General features: G+C 48.9%; 3 protein-coding genes across 27 annotated transcripts in view; 1 reads left to right on the top strand and 2 right to left on the bottom strand.

The window, feature by feature from the left end:
• The window catches only part of COQ8A (coenzyme Q8A), a 160,865-nt gene extending 153,833 nt beyond the window's left edge, over positions 1 to 7,032 (bottom strand). The window contains exon 1 of the mRNA XM_050948539.1: positions 7,023 to 7,032. The gene's annotated coding sequence lies outside the window, so the exon portion shown is untranslated. The remainder of the gene's footprint in view (positions 1 to 7,022) is intronic.
• XDH (xanthine dehydrogenase) overlaps positions 1 to 20,421 on the bottom strand; it is an 855,537-nt gene that overhangs the window by 679,752 nt on the left and 155,364 nt on the right. The gene's annotated exons all lie outside the window — the stretch shown is intronic.
• The window catches only part of ITPKB (inositol-trisphosphate 3-kinase B), a 117,189-nt gene continuing 103,790 nt past the window's right edge, over positions 7,023 to 20,421 (top strand). Inside the window, exons 1-5 of one of the 25 annotated variants that reach the window (XM_050948463.1) lie at positions 7,023 to 8,036; positions 8,082 to 8,126; positions 8,172 to 8,306; positions 8,352 to 8,396; positions 8,442 to 9,049. In XM_050948463.1, coding sequence (XP_050804420.1) covers positions 7,052 to 8,036; positions 8,082 to 8,126; positions 8,172 to 8,306; positions 8,352 to 8,396; positions 8,442 to 9,049 — 1,818 coding nt within the window. In that variant the 5' untranslated portion in view covers positions 7,023 to 7,051. Of the gene's footprint in view, positions 9,050 to 20,421 lie in introns of all 25 variants that reach the window. The other 24 variants (XM_050948476.1, XM_050948477.1, XM_050948473.1 and 21 more) reach the window with 24 other exon arrangements.

Here is a 20,421-nt window from a genome sequence, read left to right as displayed (position 1 = left end):
GACCCAGCTGAGAGCTGTCCCATGCCAAAGAAATTCTCAGCTGGCCGGAGGTGTCTGCTTTCTGGCCCCCTTGAGACACTGAAACAATGCAAAAGACGAGTACAATTGAATAACATTCTAGATCTTTATTCCCATTCCTTTGTGTCACCCACCAACCCACTCTATCTCCCTGGAATGATCAGAAGTGTATCATTCTTGTGACAGGAACACTCATGCTTCATGAAGAGTTGCCAACCCACAAGGTTAGTTTTGGCTTGTATTTCCTGTTAGGTCATGTATGAGTTTTTGTTTTTTTTTGTAATAAAATAATAGCCAAATTCATTCTCAGTTACAGTGAGGTAAATGTGGAGTAAGTCTGTTGATTTCTGTGGAATTACTCCACATTTATGTACATACTCATATTTCCTATTGTTGTAGAACTGGACATTCTGCTTGGAAGAATCAACAAGATAATACCTGCCACTGGGTGGCTATAAACCCCATTCCTGGTTGCAGAAATAGATAAACAGTGACAGGCACACTCATTTTTAATACACAGTGAAAACTTTCTTAAGCAAGAGCCTTGCAGAGCTTGGTTATTTAACAGGGATGGATCTTGTAACAGAAGTGGGACAGAATTCCATTAGGAATGAGGATATTTTGGGATTGTTGTTATTATTAGACAGGATGAAATATAAATAGACAGGGGGAGCGTTATATCAGTTTTGCTGATCTTTACAGTGTAGTCTTCTTTAGAACATATGTATAAGTCACTGATCACTGCACTGTACATACAAAATACTACAATATCATTACCTTCGAGAATCATGAAGTTTCTCTTCCTAAAATATTCCCATCCTCTGTCGGTGGGAGTCTTTTACACACCTTCAGCTCTATGGCCTGCTTTCATTATTTTTCTCCACTTTGCTTCCCAAATATATAGGTTGGGGTCTGCAAACCTTTCTTCAGGTGAGTAGTTCTGTTAATTTCAATGGCAATGTTCCATGTGAGTAAGGACTATTTGCATGAGTAACGGTTTGTAGGCTCAGGTGCTTGTATATTATCCTCTCAGTCCATTCAGTGTCTCCCCTGCGGTACAATGATTGCATTTGGAAGCAGTGGGTATAAACTTAGATGTGAGGATTTGGACCCCGGTCCTACTTCCACTGAAGTCAATGGTAGGTTTGCCACTGACTTAGGCCTTTTGTGGTTTTTTAAGAATTTTACTTTTACTATACAGGTATTTAGATTGTAAGCTCTTTAGAACAGAGAATGTCTTTTTAGTCTGTGTTTGTGGGGTTCTGGTCCATGACTGGGGCTCCCATGTATATTACAGTAATAAAATAATAAACAAAAAATAATAAAATAATAATAACAGAGCTGATTATCTTATGAAAGAAATATCATTTCCCCCCTCCTTCATGTTTTTACATAGCAAGAATATGACTCCATAGGACCAATAGTCTACCTTTGTGACCTGGTTAGATTTGTGATTGGCACTTAGTCTAACTTATGTACAGCATAGGCCTATCTTCTGCAGATTACTTGGGGGGAAAACTAGTGCACTGAACTTTATCTGCTCTCCATTATATAACGATCGCCACTATGTGGTTCCAGTGCTGGAAACTATAATTTCCTTGCCTTATCTAAACATCACAAAAAGTTATTTGTTTCTAAGAGGTTTTTTCCTTTTCTTTCAATTTTTATTAACCACTCCCTGTATGATTAAAAGAGTGATGTATGTAATGTACGCAGAAGAAATTTAGATGTGGAGGTCTGATTTTCTGACTCTTTAAAATAATATTACAGTACTCTTAGGCTGTCTACATTGGGGATTTTTGTATAAATGTAGCTGCACTAATGCAAACTTGCAGTGTAGATGTGCTGCACGGGTGTAAGATGGGGCTTGCACTCATGTGACTTACCCTAGTCACTTACCCTGGGGTAGGTCACACAGAGGCAAGTTGCATTTTGCACCAGAGCAGTGGGTCTGCATTAGAGCTTTCTACTAGTGTAGGTACACTAATATGGTTAAACTTGTGCAAAATCCTTAGTCTAAATAAGCCCTAAGTAGTAGTCTAAAATATGCACACACGGCTATATGGATACATATCAACACACATGTGAACATGCCATTGCAGAATACTTCAGATTCACACACACACACACACACACACACACACACACAGCATAGACTGGGAGTTAAATCCTGCAAACTCTACTCACATTGAACTCAGTGTATCTGCTTATGTGAGTAAGATTACCCACATGCTTAAGTCCTTGAAAGTCCTCAGATCAGGGGCAGCTCCAGGCACCAGCACGGGGGGTCGCCTGCCAGTCGCGTGAGGGCGGCAGTCAGGTGGCCTTCGGTGGCATGCCTGCGGGAGGTCCGCCGATCCTGCGGTTTCGGTGGCAATTCGGTGGCGGGGATGCCGAAGGCGAGGGACCGGCGGACCTCCTGCAGGCGCACCACTGAATCTGTGTTACCCGCAGACGTCCCGCAGGCACACCGCTGAATTTGTGTTACCAGCAGACCTCTCGCAGGCACGTAGCTGAAAGCTGCCTGCCTGCTGTGCTTGGGGCGACAAAACACATAGAGCCGCCCCGGCTCAGACGCTGCAGAAAAAGTTGCTCTTTTTGTGGAAAGAGTCTAATACTCTCTTTTCCTGCACAGAGAGCTAAATAAGATTTCTTGGAATAGAAAAACAAAAATGTGCTCGCTCTGTCTATCTGTGTGTCTGTGAGACTGGCAATCCACACCTCCTGCAGGTTCAGAGAACTTTCTGCCCCCTGTTCACTCCAGAGGCTATGTCTTTACTGCAAAAAAGAGGTATGGTTTTACATTGAAATAGCTATCTCAGTATGAAATCCTAGCAGAGACAAGTCATGGGTTGTTTTTACCTCAGTGTAGCTAGTTGAGGTCAACCCTATAACCACCAGCCAGCATTATCTTAGCTACACAAGGGTAAAAACTGCAGTGCCTTGCCTCCACTATGGATTTTATATTGAAATTAGGTATCTTGATTTTAAATATCACCCCTTTTCATAGCCAAGAGCCTGTTCTTGCTGCCAAATGGGAGTTGTGCATAAGCCCTGCAGGAGCTGAGTGTGGGATACCTGTATCACATCTCTCCCATCAGGAAGGACAGCCTTCCTTCTAGACCCACATTTAAGATGCTATCCTACAGAAATACAGGGGGCAGATCCTAAGCTAAGTGAAGTTACTACAGAGCTATGACAGTTTATATCAGCTGAGGATCTACCCTAAGGATCCCGATTCTCCATAGCCCTGCATCTTTAGTTATTTCCACCAGGGCAAAGTAGGTAGTAAAACATACCCCATTGGAAAGGTAACGGTTTGCACCCTCTTCGTACGATGCAAATAACCAACAAGGGGCAGGGCAGGGGAGGGGAGAATTTAGTCCAAGTCATGTCCTCACTTTGGGAGAAATGCACCCCTGGGCACAAGGACACCACAAGACAAGCCTAAGCACCACTTAAGGCTTCAAAACAGGATGTAGGTGGGACTAAAATAGCCTTAAACACACTGGCCATGGGTAGGCCCTCTGCACAGAGGTGCATTTAACCCTCACAGTACTGGCATTAGAATCCTGAAAGCTAAGGTTATAAAATATGCTACTTAGGCTAGAGAATTAATTTGAACCCACCTTGTTTTGAAGCTTCTTACAATATGACTATTTCTGGTACCTATCCTAGGACTGCCTCATGAGCCTTGGAAGCCTGTGTACTAGATGCAAATAGCAGCCCATGTGTGGGTTAGGCAATGACCCAAGGATCTTCTTTGTGAAAAAGAACTGAAGTTGAGGGTTTAAAATAGAGCAGCAAGTGATATACATAGTAAGATCAAGCTGAGGTTGGAAAATGGATCGTGTATCTTTAACCCACAGAAGAAGAAACTTTTTTTTTTTTTTGCTAGTTAACAATGGAAACTTTTTTTTTAGTGTTTCCCTCCAGCGGTCCTGCCAAGCAATAGAAAGGAAAGACACACACACACAGACACACACACACACAAAAAAAAAAAAAAGAGAGAGAGAAAGAAACTTGTTCCGCTGAGTTCAACCCCAGACAGGCTCACAACTTCCTTCCTGCCTTCCTACCCCCCGCCCCTCCCTAGCTCGCTCGCCTTTAATCGCACATTGAACAAACATTCAAGAAACTGCAAAGCTGAAAGTGACAAGGCTGCTCGCGCGGTTGGCGGGGAAAGGAGAATCAGTTAGCAACGCAACCAATCGGTGACGGCAAGCCCCACGATTCAACACAAAAAGAAACTAGCCCATTTTTTAAAACCTCTCGTATATAATATAGACAACTACAGTTTAAAATCCTGATCTGGATGAGGAAATGATTTCTGGAGCATTTTGTGCGTGTCTCAGTTCCTGCGGGTGTTTCAAGGGGTTGTGAACTAACAGGACTATGAAGTCTGCATGAGTCCCTGATATACCAGGTAAGGCTGGACTGTTTTTCGATTCCCCCCCCCCTTGGCTTTCTCTCGATTAAGCGGATCTCTCTTTATTTGGGAAGAACGGCAAGGCAGGAGGGTTGGACCATGGGGAAAAAAAAATAAATTGCACAAGTTCCACAATGTTTCTCAAACGTGCCTCCCTGCAAATGCCATTTCAAGCCGCCTTCTCCACTCTTTAATGAGTAACTGTTGTATTTTCACTCCCCGGCATTAGCCAGTGCATTATGTTGCAGGCAGGAGCAAAATAGCTGCCTTTTCGGGCGAGCTGAACGGTAGCAGCGAATGCATGTTTGAAAAGATTATTGTGGTGGCAAAATGCAGTTAGCTCATTTTCTGTGAAACGTGTGAACTGGTCGTTCTGCAAATAATGTACAAGAAAAATACCAATAGGCTTGTGTGCGCTCAGGAGCTCTCTGCAGGGAGGGGAAAGCAAAGCTGTCAGCAAAACTGCTCAGCCGTCCGCCTTGCAGGGCATCTCTGGATAGGAGTTGAGTATGAAAGGGTCTCCCAGTATACAGCAGGATAGGCGCGTTCAGATGTATTTCTCCTGAACGCTCCGATAGAGATGGGCATGTACACCCCCCTCCCCCACATCTTCACACCCAGACGCTCACCCGTTTCCACACTGTCACAACATGACCCGGTGCGAATAGCAGGCTGTACTTCTAGAGATGCATAGGCACCGAGCTAATAGCCAGGACACCCCGATGTACATGCCCACCGCTGCAAATTATACCCCGGAGCGAACTGATGCCTTTTAATTAATATTAATACAAAGACAAAACAATACAAAGGCATTTAGCATATAGACTCACAAGGACACACAGAAATACACGAGCATACAGTTGCACACAGGTCCATTCAAAGACACATCTACAGCTTGTGTATGCACACGTGCATATAAATAAACATTTACACATACACACAACACACTCATGCATATTTTTCATACATAGAATTCAAATGCTCCAACGTGAAAAGAAGGCTGTAATTCTAGCTATACATACATACATACATACATACATACATGTACAAAGAGACACACCGAGCTAATATAAACAGATGAAGACACATGGACAGAGGGTTACCCACACAGGAAGAATCACAGACACACAAAAGCACACAGAGCTGCAGCATACACCCATACAGATGTCTATACAGGGAACACAAGCTAGACATGCCCAAGAGTATAGGTCAGACTAATTCAAGAGGTGCATACACACTCTTATACCACACAGCGTGGACAGACCTAGGGTAAACACATCTAGATCTAACATACGTGGAGCTGTACAAAGCCATACAGATGCACACACACAGACAGAGCGAACAGCAGACACATGGATCCATAATAAACAAAGCCACACAAAGGCATAGACCTATCCACACTTACACTGAAAAGAAACACATTCTCGAAGCAGAATCTAATTTGATCTTCCTGTCATAGGAGGACAGACATACACACACATACCCACAGCATAGACAAAGCCACACCAATACTTAGCGCATATTTCAGCCAAAATCTTTTAGTCAAAACTTGAAAACTGTTATTTAGAAATTCTGTTGTGGTGCTCTATGGGAGTTGTAGTTTGAGTGTTTCACGCCCTCATTCTCTTCTATAGGCTGGGCTCCTTGGCCAGGCTACGCCTCTCATGAGACACAATAGTTTGCTCACTTGCTGAGAGTCCATCCTGAGAGATGTAGTGTGGCTGGAGAGCGGGCCTATAGAGAAGATAGGAGCCATGAGGCAGCTGAACTACAAGAAGTGTGCGTTTTTAACAAAAAGTTGCATTTTGCCACAGAAGGCAGACACTTTTTTGTGAAAGATTTTGTTTAGCTGAAGTCCCAGTTTTCCACTGAACATCAGTTTTGACAAGAATTTTGATCAGCTTATGCGAATAGATGTAGCGCACACACACACAAATGCAGATAACACATGCACAAGGCAGTAGAAATACACAGGCAGAAGTTATACAGAGCCAGCCAGAAACCGCTCCAAACAATGAAGTAGACATGAAGAGATGTAATCAGATGAAGAGACATACAAATACACACCTGAGTGGTAGCCATAAGTATATCTGGCATACTCCATGTCTTGCAGAGACACACCGAACATACACAAAGCTACAGATCTGCACACGGACAGAGTAAATAGACATACACGTGGAGATACACTCAGATTCAGTGAGACACATACACAGTAAGAGATTCAGGCCCCAAGGCGAACACACACGGAGAAGCAGTAGATATAGATGTATATAAGTGACTCTTAGCACACGGAGGGCCACAGCAAAGCAAACCATAGACACTCACCCTTTGCTCATGGGCCGAGTCTGCAGCCTCTGTGCCTTGCCCCATGCCCATAGCGCTGTTGCTCCTGGCTCCAGGCTCATGTCTCTCTCTCTCTCCTCTCCTCAGCTGATTTGTTTATGGAGCTTTGGGCAAGGGCCAGGTCAGTTCCTCCGCCCCCCTGCGGCTTCCCAGGCGATGGTGCTGCCCCCGGCCCAGGGAGGACCCCGGCTGCCCCGCAGAGGCTGACCCAGGAGGAGGAGGAGGAGGAGGCTTGCCCCGCGAGCGCCCGGGCTCAGTACTATGGCTGTGTACTGCTATGCGCTCAATAGCCTGGTGATGATGAATAGCAGCAACGAGGTGAAGAGCGGCGGTAGCCGGAGCAAGACACCTCCTCCCCGGGGGCAGGTGCTGCAGGTCCCGGAGCCGCACGGCGCCTGCTGCCCCACGCTCAGCCCGGGCGCCGGGAGCCCCGGCTGCCCCCGGAGGAGCTCGACCTTCCTCTTTCCCCCGGGGGAGCAGCCGCCGCCAGAGGAGCCGGGGAGCGCCAGGACTCCCGAGGGCAGCAGGCGGCCCAGCAGCCCGAGCTGGCTGGGAAGGGAAGAGCCGTGGCGGCCCCGCCACTGGGAGCTGCAGAACGTGCAGGTGAACCAGAAAGTGGGGCTCTTCGAGGCGCACATCCAGGCGAGCAGCTCCGCCACCCCACACCTCAAGAGCCCGCGGCTGGGCAGGAGATCGCCGACCCCCATCCCGCCCCGCCGCAGCCGGCCCCCCGGCGGAGACCCACGGGAAGCGCCCAGGAAGGAGGAGGAGAAGGTCCGGACAAGCCCCTTTCCCTGGCCGGCGGCGCAGAGGGGGATAGCACAGGATCCAGCAGAGACGGGGAGGAGGCGTGAGTCCCCCGGGGCGCAGGTTTCCGGGGATACGCAGAGGGGGGGTGGGCACTGTGAAGCGCAGATTGCCGGGGAGATGGAGAGGGGGAGCAGCACTCTCGGAGCGCGTTGTACAGAGGAGATGAAGAGGGGCGGTGGGATGCCCAGAGAGCTGGGAACGAAGGAGATGGAAAAGAGCAGCGGGTCCTGCGAACAGGAGGGACCGGAGGAGACGAAGAAGTGGAGCGGGTCCCCCAGGGCTCAGAACTCAGAAGTGATGGAGAGGGGGAGCAGTGGAGCGCGGAACTCAGAAGTGATGGAGAGCAGGGAGTGGGTTCACCCAGCGCAGGGCTCGGAAATGATGGAGCGGAGGAGCGAGTCCAGTGGAGTGCGGAGCTCAGGGGTGTTGGAGCAAGGTGGGGGGACCCACAGCGTGCAGGGCTCTGGGGTGATGGAGCGAGGTGAGGGGACCCAGAGCGTGCAGGGCTCTGGGGTGATGGAGCAAGGTGAGGGGACCCACAGCGTGCAGGGCTCTGGGGTGATGGAGCGAGGTGAGGGGACCCATAGCGTGCAGGGCTCTGGGGTGATGGAGCGAGGTGAGGGGACCCACAGCGTGCAGGGCTCTGGGGTGATGGAGCGAGGTGAGGGGACCCACAGCGTGCAGGGCTCTGGGGTGATGGAGCAAGGTGAGGGGACCCACAGCGTGCAGGATTCTGGGATTATGGAGCGAGGTGAGGGGACCCACAGCGTGCAGGGCTCTGGGGTGATGGAGCGAGGTGAGGGGACCCACAGCGTGCAGGATTCTGGGATTATGGAGCGAGGAGAGGGGACCCACAGCGTGCAGGGCTCGGGGATCATGGAGCGGGGCAGGGTAGCCCTAGAAACTCAGGGTTCCGCATCAACAGAAGAGAGGAGCGAGAACTGCGGATTGCGAGGCTCGGACTCATCAGCTGCCCCAGAGCAAGGGAGGGGTGAAGAGCAGCATTGTCCCCTCCGGACTGGCTGCTGGGGGGAGCTCGGGAGTCCGCTGGCCTGGGCTGGCTCTGTGGAGGAGCTGTGCCCAGTGCCTGGGAGCTCCTTGGGAGCAGTGGATCAAGCCTGTGCCCAGCTGCAGCAGGACCACCTTGGAGACCGTCAGCTGCTGGTGACGGCAGCACTCACAGAACAAAAGGGGAAACCCCCGGGGGAGGGCTGCTGTGGGAGCAGCATCCCAGCTGTCATCATTACTGACCTAGGGGGTCAGGAGGAGGAGGCCGGGGAGAGCCCCCGAGTGAACATGCCCATCAGAAAGCTGTCTTCCTCTTCGGCTTCTTCCACTGGCTTCTCATCCTGGGAAGAGTCTGAGGAGGACATCTCCAGTGACCCCGAGCGCACTTTGGATCAAGCCCAGCCCTTCCTGCAGACCCTGGACCAGCACAAACCCAGAGTGGTAAGTCCTGCCCAATGCAGCTTCCCCTGGGGTTGTGGCCCCCAGTGTTGGCTCTAGTACTGGTGCCCCAGACTTCACCATGGCTTCTTCTGTTAATGCTGGGCCGGGGACCAGCCTCCCTAACTGTAACCCACCCACTGGCTTCTCCTGCGTCCTAACTCCCCCATCCTGGAACTTGGTTGCTCACCATGCCCATCTGCGTTAGGCTGCAGGCAGGTAAATTACAGGCAGGATCCACTGACAGGGGTAGCTGAGGTCTGCTAAATGGGTACTGTTGCCCCAGATCCTTTGGGAACCACTCTTCTGATGCATCATCACCCTGGCAATTATAGTAGAAGACCTGCCAGTTGCCCTTCTTTATTTCAACTCATTAGCCATCATCATTAACCACAAAGCCTGTGTGCTTATTAAGCCCTGTTGAAAGACAAAGCCAGAGTCAAACTTTTTCTGACCTGGCTAAGATCATATTGATTGGTAGGTGTTTAGAAGATGATTGCAGTCGTTTAAGAGAAACTTTCTCTCTCTCTCTCTCTCTCCCTCCCTCTCCTTCTCTCTCTCTCTCTCACACACGCACACAGAGATAACAGTGTGTTGATGGTCATCACCTGCTTTTAGGAGAGATCTTGCAAAACCAATTGGAATGCCCAGTCTTGTAGTACTTAGGCAAAACTCCTAACCAAGGACTGCAAGCCTGGTTGCAGAGAATTTACCTAGAACTATTTATTATTCTTTTAACTTCAGACTATGGTGTGTTTCTTTTTCTTCTCACTGGCACCAGTTTTACACTAGTATAACTTCAATGGCGTCTGAGGAGTTTCCCCTGATTCGCTTGCACATTTCCTCTTCCGAATTCTTTCTTTCTTTCTTTTTTATCTATCTATACTGCTGCCCACCGCTGTGGCATTTGCATACCTTTCACATAAAGTGAATAGCAATAATGAAATCCCTAGTACATTTCATGGACTCTGGCACCTCTCCATTTTTGGGGTAAAAACTTTGCTCACAGTAGCATCTAACATTTGTTATTAATCTATTTTTATTTATATGTTTATTTAAGGTTGGTTTATTTTGGGGTTTAGTTGGTAGGTTGGTTTGGGATTACTTGGGGTTTTTTGGGCAAAGGGGAGGTGCCAGTGTTGTGAGTGTCATTCTTGCGATGGTGGAAAGACCTTTTCAAAGAGGAAGGTTTTGCAGCATTTCCTAAAGATGGTCAGATTCTGGATTCACCTGATCTCCTCTGAAAGATTGTTCCTTGGCTGGATCCTCTGGACAAAGCATGCTTTTTCCTTCGCTCTCAAATGCTTCATCCTGAGCTTCGTGAGGCGAATTGTCCCTCGTCACAGTGTTTCAGAGATCGAAATTCTGTCTTTAATGTAGCTGGGGCTTGATCCACTAATTGCTTTAACATATAGGACCAAAGCCTTTAAACTGTCAAATCCTGAAAGCACCCACAACTCTCATTAACTCTAATGGGAGATCTGAGGGCTCTCTAATGGGAAATCTGGAGCCTCCCTCATGATTCGATCCATTATGTTTAAACAGCCTTAGGCACATGGCAGTGAAACTCCTGTTGATGGCAGTGGTATGAGTACAGTAGAACATAAACTGAATAGAGGATCAAGCCCCTGAAGAAAGGATGCTGTGCGGTTTGTGAACAACTATCAGGCTGAGATATAAATGAAAACCACCTCTTTTTGGCTGCCTTTTTCTTCCCATAGTAAGGATCCAGGCCCAATTCTGCGGAGGACAGAGAAGCAGCTGGGCAGAAATACTGTTGGCAAAGTAATGAATGCTGTAGCTCTTAATGTTTTCAAATAGTTTGACATATTTAGATCCTATGAGTCACTCTCTGGGCTCTTTGTTTTGTGATATTCCTCTAGCTGACAAATTTTTGTTCTGTGTATATTAGCTTTAGTAATCGTTGTCCATCACTGACAACTGTTATCAACAATAAGCCCCGCTGAACCTATGCTGCAGACAGTTGAGTGCTAGTGTGGACGGGACAAAACCAGCTTCCTTGAGTCTCAAAACGGATTTCTGTGCAAAAGTGTCAAAGAAAGCTTTGTTTCATCCTTTTTGTGGACAAGGGGTTTCCTAACCTGTTTCAGCAGGACCCACTGCTGACAATGGGCATGATTCAAAGCTCTTTGAAGTCAATGGAAAGACCCCTATTAACTTCAGTAACTTTGGTCAGGCCCAGTTGTCTAGCAGTGAGTTTGCTAGCATAGGTATGCTTAATTTGTATTATCAAAGGGCCAGATTCTGATCTAAATCTGGTGGAATACCAGAGTAACTCCGTTGACTTCAGTGGGATTACTCCAGTCTAAGTGAGACCAGAATCTAGCCCAAAGTGTCTCCCAAAAATCTGGGGAAGGTTAGCCAGTATTTCTTTTTGCTTGGATAATTCCCACAATACTTGCTGGGTTGCAGCCTCTGTGGGGATTCTCTACTATAACATGCAGTTCCACTGTGGGGTTGATCCCCTGCTTTGCAGTTTATAGTGAACATCTCACCAGGATTGTGAGCAAATGCCTGGTAATCCAGTGTTGTTTTCTGCAGATTCTTGATTTACTTAAATAACAAAACATGCCCAAACCCTAACTCCATGTTCTCACTGTGAACATTTCAGAATCCATAATGAAAACAGAAGGGGGCTACTTGAATGGTCTCCGGTTATACACACGTTTGTTTTCATGGGTTTACCAATTTCCATTTGACAAAGCGTAACCATCTGGAAATGAAATATACTGTGAAGGAACTTGCATAAGGAATTGCGACTACGGATCATACTAACATTTTCTTACAAGATAAACCCTGGTGGCCAAATCCTCAGTTGATGTAAATCAGTTGAGCTCAGTGATGTTGTACTGAATTATACCATCTGGGCCTGCGTATGTGCATCTGCAATTAGTGATGTTTGTGTGGGTGGGAAAGGTTACGGCACCTGAAAAGGAGGTAGCAATGAGCAACAGGAAAGCGGTTCTCAGTGTTTGGGGTTGTAAGCTTCATGCTGGGTGTTTACAGATTCAGTAAACAACAGGCTCACTGCTGCTCTTCCTTTCTGGAGGCTATCTGGCTAGAAAAGCTATCTGGGATGTCCGGCTGTCTATTGTAGTTCCTCTTTGGGTTCTTTGTATGGTAGGGCAGGCAACTTCCTTCAGCTGGACTTCAGAACTCATCCTGCGTTAATGTTGCAGATATGTTGCTGTCTATGTGTATTTTGCAATCCCCGCTATCAGGTCGGCTAATCAGACATTAATCCCGCGAACGATTGGGAACATTAAGTTGTTTAGCATGAAGAATGTGGATGGGTTAGTCACCTCCTTTTGAGACAAGATACATTTAGAAATGATGTTTTCTGTGTAACTCTATAGCTAGGTACCTCCACAGATCTCTCTCCCCGCCCCCAACTGATGAGGAGAGACCTACCGCTCCTGTTCCTGGCTACTCGGTAAACTGCCTGTCTGTAAAATGCATTGGGGCCCTGCAGAATGAATGGTGTTAGAGAAGATTGACATAGAAGATATTATAAAGGAGTGTGATAGTGATTCTCAGTGAAACGACAATAAGTAAATTAGACAATTTTTTATAGTAATCCCCCCCCAAGGTTTAAATAAAGCATAAACTGTGTGCGGGTTTCTGGCGCCATGGTTTTTACTGGGCCGCAGATAGTTGCTTGGGGGAAACCCCAACCCCGTTTGTGCAAGCTTGCAAGGCTCAAAAGGCAGCAGAGGTATTGCACTTCTTAAGCAATGTAGGAGGAAGAGCCTGTCCAGGGGAATCTGCAAACCAGTGTGCCGCAGAGTAGTGCTCCACAGAGCCTCTGGGCCCGCAGTGTGGTTGTGGGCTGGCTGGGGAAGGCGAGGGAGTGTGCCCAGTGGGTCCACATATCCTACAAACCAGCTGCTATTCCAGTCTGGGTTTGTCTAGCAGCCACCCCATAGACGTGTCAGTGCTTTGCATATTGGAAAGGATTCCTTTCTTTTGTCACACAGGCTCTTTGCTTAGGAGATGAGGAGAGGGGCTTACTGTCCCAGCAGCTGTGCCCATTCAACTCCCACTGGAGACAATGCAGCTGCACAGGTACAGCAGAGGGGATGATCAGGCCCCTGCAGAGGATTTCACCCTCATTAGGCACCTGATCGTCCTGTCGCAGGGTAGGTGTAACTCCCATTGCCTTCAGTGGAGTATATGGCCCTGCATGTGTTTCTTTGCTAGAGGAGCCCTATTCTCCTGCCACAGGATCTGAGTAACTCCTGCTGCTGAAGTCAGTGGAATTACTCATGTCTTGCAGCAGGTGACCTGCCCCCCTGCAGCTGGTTAATTCTCCACTCTGACTCTTAAGCAAAAGACTGCTGCAACTTCTTATTGCTCGCTATCACCATGTGCTGATCACTATATGCTGAGTCGCTGCTATCCAAGCAAAATCCTTGATTCCTCTATAATTCAGCAGCCAGAGAGAAGCAACACTCGGTTTGTCAGAACATCCTTTAACTATTCCCTTTGTGAAAACGAAGGCTTTTAAACCTCCTGTGACAAAGTTCCTCCTCTACCTTGGTGGATCCTGCACTTATTGGCAGATTTGCTCACCTCAGTGATCTTCCCCACAGTCGAGGTCAACTTCTCCTGTGTCTGTTCAGGAGTTGGGAGGTTTGGCGGGAACCCGGGCCCACCCTGTACTCCGGGTTCCAGCCCAGAGCCTTGGGCTGTCTATAGTGCCTCCTGTAACAGCTGCACAATGGCTACAACTCCCTGGGCTACCTCCCCATGGCCTCGTCCAAACACCTTCTTTATGCTCACCACAGGACCTTTCTCCTGGTGTCTGATAACGCTTGTATTCCTTAGTTCTCCAGCATCACACCCATACCCTCACTCTCACCCTCACCCTCACCCTCTCAGCTCCTTGCGCCTCTTTCTCCCAGCTCCTCACACACACTTCCTCTCCTCTGGCTCCCTGCCCTCCACCTGACTGGAGTGAGCTCCTTTTTAAACCCAGGTGCCCTGATTAGCCTGCCTTGATTGGCTGCAGGTGTTCTAATCAGCCTGTCTGCCTTAATTGGTTCTAGCAGGTTCCTGATTACTCTAGTGCAGCCCCTGCTCTGGTCACTCAGGGAACAGAAAACTACTCATCCAGTGACCAGTATATTTGCCCTCTGCCAGACTCCTGTACCCCACTGGTTTGGGTCTGTCACATATCCCTCCCCTCTGCTCAACACCAAGGGGTTGGGCAGCTTGGGATGCCAGACAGTGCACACGTGACAAGCCATCGGCATCGCCATGACGGCTCCCTGCTCTGTGTTGCACACGGAACTGGAAAGGTTGGAGGGATAAGAACCACCTGGTCACCCTTGTGTTCTTCTCCTTGTTCTGCTGCATCCATTGAAGAGGGCATGGTCGGTCATGAGGACAAATCTGCGCCCGAGCAAGTAGTAGCGCAATGCTTCCATGGCCCATTTTACGGCGAGGCACTCTCCCTCCACCACTGCATATTTTTGTTCCCTTGGAAGGAGTTTCCTACTGAGGTAGAGAATTGGCTGTTCCTCCTCCCAGACCATCTGTGATAGAATGGCCCCCAACCCTACTTCCGATGCATCTGTTTGCAGGATAAATTTCTTGGTGAAATCAGGGGCTATCAGTACGGAGTTACTGGAGAGGGCAGTCCTTAGGTCTGTGAATGCTTCCTCTGCTGCATCAGACCATCTCACCAGATAAGGTCCACGAGCTTTTACTAGGTCTGTCAGGGGGCTTGCCCTTGTGGCAAAGTGGGGGATAAATCGTCGGTAATACCCCACTATACCTAGGAATGCCCGGAGTGGTTTCTTGCAATGTGGTTGGGGCCAGTTTTGGATGGCCTCCAACTTGTTCACTTGGGGTTTTACCAGACCTTTTTCCACAATGTAGCCAAGATATTTGGCCTCTGTAAACCCTACAGCGCACTTGGCAGGGTTTGCTGTAAGGCCAGCTCGCCTGAAGGTATCAAGGACTGCCTCCACCTTCTCTAGATGGGTTTCCCAGTCTGGGGTATGAATGACCACATCGTCTAAGTAGGCAGCAGCATAACTGTTATGCGGGCGTAATAGCTTGTCCATGAGGCGCTGGAAAGTAGCTGGGGCCCCATGTAGTCCAAAAGGGAAGACAGTATATTGAAAAAGACCCTCTGGTGTAGAGAATGCAGTCTTTTTCTTTGCGTCTTCCGCAAGGGGAATCTGCCAGTACCCCTTTGTCAAGTCTAGGGTAGTCAAGTCCGGGCATTCCCCAGACGGTCCACAAGCTCATCTATGCGAGATATGGGATACGCTTTGAACTGGGATACTTCGTTTAGTTGCTGGAAGTCGTTGCAAAACCTTGTGGTGCCATCAGGTTTGCACCAGCACGATTGGGCTGGACCATGGACTGTGGGATTCTTCAGTGATCTCCAACTACAGCATTTTTTTTTACTTCTGCTTTTATTTCCTCCCTTTTGGTCGCTGTCACCCGATTTGGCCCTGGAGTTCGTGACGATGTGGCGATATGTCTCAGTTGTTCGACCCGGTTTTGTTGAGAATGCATCTTGGTTCCGGAAGATCATCTCAAACACCTCATTCTTCTGGTCTGGTGTTAAATCGGGAGACACTCTCACCTGTTTGGAAGGCTTGTTTTCCTGGGTTAGGTCTTTTTGGACAGTTATGCACACCTCTTGTGCATGCCAGGGTTTCAGAAGGTTGATATGATAAATCTGTTCTTGTTTTCGGCGTCCTGGCTGCCGCACCTTGTAAGTTACTTCCCCCACGGGTTCAGCTACCTCATAGGGTTCCTGCTATTGGGCCAGAAGCTTGCTTTCTGCCGTGGGTACCGACACCATCACCTGATTCCCTGGTTGGAACTGTTGGACTTTTGCCTGGCGATTGTAATGGGTTCTCTGGGCCTCCTGTGCCTTTTCCAAATGTTCCCGTACAATAGGGGTGACCCAGGCTATCCGGTCTCGCATCTGTATTACATGTTCTATTATATTTCTCCCCTCATTGGGTTCCTCTTCCCAAATCTCTTTGGCGATATCTAGTATGCCACGAGGATGGCGCCCGTATAATAACTCGAAGGAGGAAAACCCAGTTGAGGCCTGAGGTACCTCCTGGAGAGCGAACATAAGGTAGGGCAGTAGAGGGTACCAATCCTTCCTGTCCCGACTTACCACCTTCCTTACCATAGCCTTGAGGGTTCGGTTAAACCTTTCTACCAACCCATCATTCTGCTGATGGTAGACTGAAGTTCTCAGGGTATGTATATGGAGCAGCATACAGAGGTCCTTCATTAGCTTTGACATAAGTGGGGTTCCTTGGTCTGTTAATATCTCCTTTGGTAGCCCCACTCGGGCTCTTTGTCTATCATTTTAGAGGCTGTGTTCCGCAGGGGGACGGCTTCTGGGTAGCGAGTAGCATAGTCCAAAACAACAAGTATATATTGGTGGCCCCGAGCTGTCTTCTCCAGGGGTTCCACTAGGTCCATGGCTATTCACTCAAAAGGGACCTCTATGATGGGAAGGGGTACTAAAGGTGCCCTCAGGTCGGGATGGGGACTGTGCAGCTGACACTCTGGGCAGGACGCACAGTATCTTCGCACTTCTTCATGAACTCCGGGCCAGAAGAACCGTCATAGGACTCGTGCCAGGGTCTTCTCTACCCCCACGTGCCCCCCAAAAAAGATGACTATGAGCAAGACTTAATACAGCGTTCTGGTGTTTCTGAGATACTAGGATCTGCTGTACCTCCTGTTTCTGTACCGGTGCAATCCGGTATAAGAGATTCTTCTTCATTATGAAGTAGGGTCTTGGTCCCTGGGTTTTCCCTTCATGGGGACCTCATCTATTTCAGTCACCTCCTTTCTAATGTTGTCGTACCTTGGGTCTTCGGCCTGGTCCCGTCCAAAATTTCCTTTTCCGGGGCTAATCTGCCCAAGATCTAGGGGCCCAGTCTCTGTTGCCTCTACTGGTTCAGAAGTGTTAGGGTGGGGGTCAGACTCGGGTGCTTCTCTTCCTTGGGTGGCCTCCTTTTCAGCTGCTCGGGTCCACCTACCTACAAGAGCGACCCTCTGGCTTTGAGTCAGTATTCGGGTTCCCAAGGCCTTAGCTGCCCTCCTTTCCGTTTTTGACTTTCTACCCTGTCTGGGAATGGAAAATAAATCTGGGGATATTTCAGAGAAGACTGGGGGTTGACAGTCTACTGTGAATGCCTCACTAACTTCAGGGTTTCCCTCTTTCTCCAATTCTCCTACTGGGAGTAAGTCTCCAAACCCTGGGAAGTCCCTCCCTATGAGCACCGGGTATGGGAGTTTAGGGACTACACCTGCTGCTACCCCAGTAGTGTTCCTCTGAATCTTGATTTTTACTGGGATAGTGGGGTAATAACCAACTGTCCCATGGACACATGTTATCCCCGTACGCTTAGCCTGCAGCAGCTGACTACACTTCATGAGCTTCCCCGAGACAAGCATGATAGCACTCCCCGAATCAACCAGTGCTGTGGTCTCTACCCCATTTAGCTTTACTGGTCTGGTGTACATATGTGGGGTTAGTGAGACCCCCACAAGGTGGATTAGGGAGCATGGGTCTGCCCAGTTCCCCAGGTTACACTGAATAGGCTCCTCAGCACTGGGACACTGTGCAGCTATGTCCCTACTCCCCGCAGGCATAACACCTGTATGGGGCCTTAGGCATTCCCCGGGTCTCTTGGTTTGGGCAGTCTAACATCACGATCCTCTTCTCCCTCAGTACTCCGACTCTTTGTGGTTTCTGGTGGGTCTTCAGCCCCTCTCTTTTTCCACCTGTGATCTCCTGGTTGCCCAGTCACCCAAGCTCTAGGGCTTGGTGCTGCTAATTTAACCCGGGGTGTCTCTTCCTTAACCGATTGGGTCAGCTCCCTCGCTCTCCTTCACCTCTCTACCAATGCGACAACCTCATCATAGGTGGACGGTTCGTTCTGGCTTACCCAAGCATGAAGGTCTGGCGGTAGCCCCCTCATGTATCAGTTGATGACCAGAATCTCTAGTATCTCTTCCGGACTCTGGGATTCCGTTTGCAACCACTTTCGTGCGAGATGGATGAGGTCATACAATTGGGACCGAGGGGTTTTGTTTTCCTGGTACCTCCACTCATGATACCGCTGGGCCCGCACTGCAGTTGTTACCCCAGATCTGGCCAGGATCTGTGCTTTCAGCTGGGATAGTCTGCTGCAGCCTTTTCAGGCAGATCATAGTAGGCCTTCTGGGCCTTCCCACACAGGAATGGGGCAAGGATGCCAGACCACTGATCTCGAGGCCAGGCCTCCCGTAGGGCTGTCCTCTCAAAGGCCAGAAGGTATGCCTCTACATCATCCTCCCACGTCATTTTCTGCAGCCAATGGCTGGCCTGTATGATCTGCGTCCCATCATGGCCGCGGTTCAGCTCTGTATGGATCTTTACCTGGTTTACCAGTTCCCGCAACATAGCTTGGTCTTGAGAAGCCTGGTCCATCAGCAGGAGATTAGTCTCTTGCTGCAGCTTCACTGCCTCCTGTTGAGTGGCTGCCTGGACACAGGTAGCCTCCTGCTGGGCCGCTGTAGCTTATATCAATGCCCGCAGTAAGTCATCCATTGTGGTGAAAAAAAATTAAACCCTCTCTTTTTTAATTTTTTTTAAATCACCCTCCTTCTTCCGCCGCGCTGTGCACGCCTAATCCCACGCTTGAACCAGTTGTGACAAAGTTCCTCTTCTACCTTGGTGGGTCCTGCACTTATTGGCAGATTTGCTCACCTAGTGATCTTCCCCACAGGCTGGGTCAACTTCTCCTGTGTCTGATCAGGAGTTGGGAGGTTTGCGGGGAACATGAGCCCTCCCTCTACTCCGGGTTCCAGCCCAGGGCCCTGTGGATGGCAGCTGCCTATAGTACCTCCTGTAACACCTGCATGACGGCTACAACTCCCTGGGCTACTTCCCCATGGCCTCCTCCAAACACATTTATGCTCACCACAGGACCTTCCTCCTGGTGTCTGATAACACTTGTACTGCTTAGTTCTCCAGCAGCACACCTTCTCACTCTCAGCTCCTTGCGCCTCTTGCTCCCAGCTCCTCACACACACTTCCTCTCCTCTGGCTCCCTGCCCTCCACCTGACTGGAGTGAGCTCCTTTTTAAACCCAGGTGCCCTGATTAGCCTGCCTTGATTGGCTGCAGGTGTTCTAATCAGCCTGTCTGCCTTAATTGGTTCTAGCAGGTTCCTGATTACTCTAGTGCAGCCCCTGCTCTGGTCACTCAGGGAACAGAAAACTACTCGTCCAGTGACCAGTATATTTGCCCTCTATCAGACTCCTGTACCCCACTGATTTGAGTCTGTCACACCCCGCTTCCGCTGGAAAAAGTAGCATGAGATGCCCTTAAACCAGGAGTCAGCAACCTCTGGCACGCAGCTCGCCGAGGTAAGCACCCAGGCAGGCTGGGCCAGTTTGTTTACCTGCTGCGTCGGCAGGTTCGGCTGACCATGGCTCCCACTGGCCGCGGTTTGCCATCCCAGACCAATGGGGGTGGCGGGAAGCCGTGGCCAGCACATCCCTCAGCCCGCACCGCTTTCCACAGACCCCATTGGCCTGGGACAGTGCTGTGCAGAGCCCCCTGCCACGCTCTTCCCATCTGGTCTTGTTCTATAACCCTGAATACCCCCAAATGCATTGTGGCACAGTGAAGGTGCTTAAGAAGATGGATGATACCATTTTGGCTCCCCTCTCTTCAGCAGTTTTTGAGCCAATGGAGAAGAATTTCTATTGCATTCTCCCCCTCCATGTCCTATAGCATGGGGATTATATGGCACATATTACACCCTTTTATTATAGGCACGTGTTTACCAGCACATTTATTCACTCTGGTGGTTCTGAGCAATTCCAAACTGAAAACATTCATAAAAGAAAGCTGGGGAGGTTTCTGAGAACTCTTTATTTGGGATTCTAATTCTGTGTTGCACAGTTTTGTGACCTCTGGTGCCCGAAGGATAATTAGGAACCAGCTTTTCAAAATAGTCCACTCATTTTGGGTGCCCAGCTTGACACACTGCAGGCCAGCCATTCACAGATCCCACTGATGCCTGCTGGAGTTGTAGGTACCTCGCACCTGTGAAGTGTCTCAGATTGGATACCCCAAAACTTAAGCTCACTAAATTAGTGGGGACTTCTCACATTTTTGTCTACATCTTTACAGAACCATAAAGTGTTAAAAAACAACCAAATGGCAGCCAGGACCTGTGTCATGTTTTCTATGTTATTTCTATAACAAGTTAGAACAGATATACCTGAAGAGATAACATGAGCTCAGCACTCACTTTCAATCATTGGGTGGCACTTCTTGAGTATGTCGGCATTTATTTCTGGTATTAA

The sequence above is a fragment of the Gopherus flavomarginatus genome, chromosome 4, assembly GCF_025201925.1.
Source record: "Gopherus flavomarginatus isolate rGopFla2 chromosome 4, rGopFla2.mat.asm, whole genome shotgun sequence".
In the NCBI taxonomy this organism is placed as follows: domain Eukaryota; kingdom Metazoa; phylum Chordata; order Testudines; family Testudinidae; genus Gopherus; species Gopherus flavomarginatus.
Note: the sequence above shows the minus strand (reverse complement) of the source record. Positions and strands in the feature narration are given on the sequence as shown.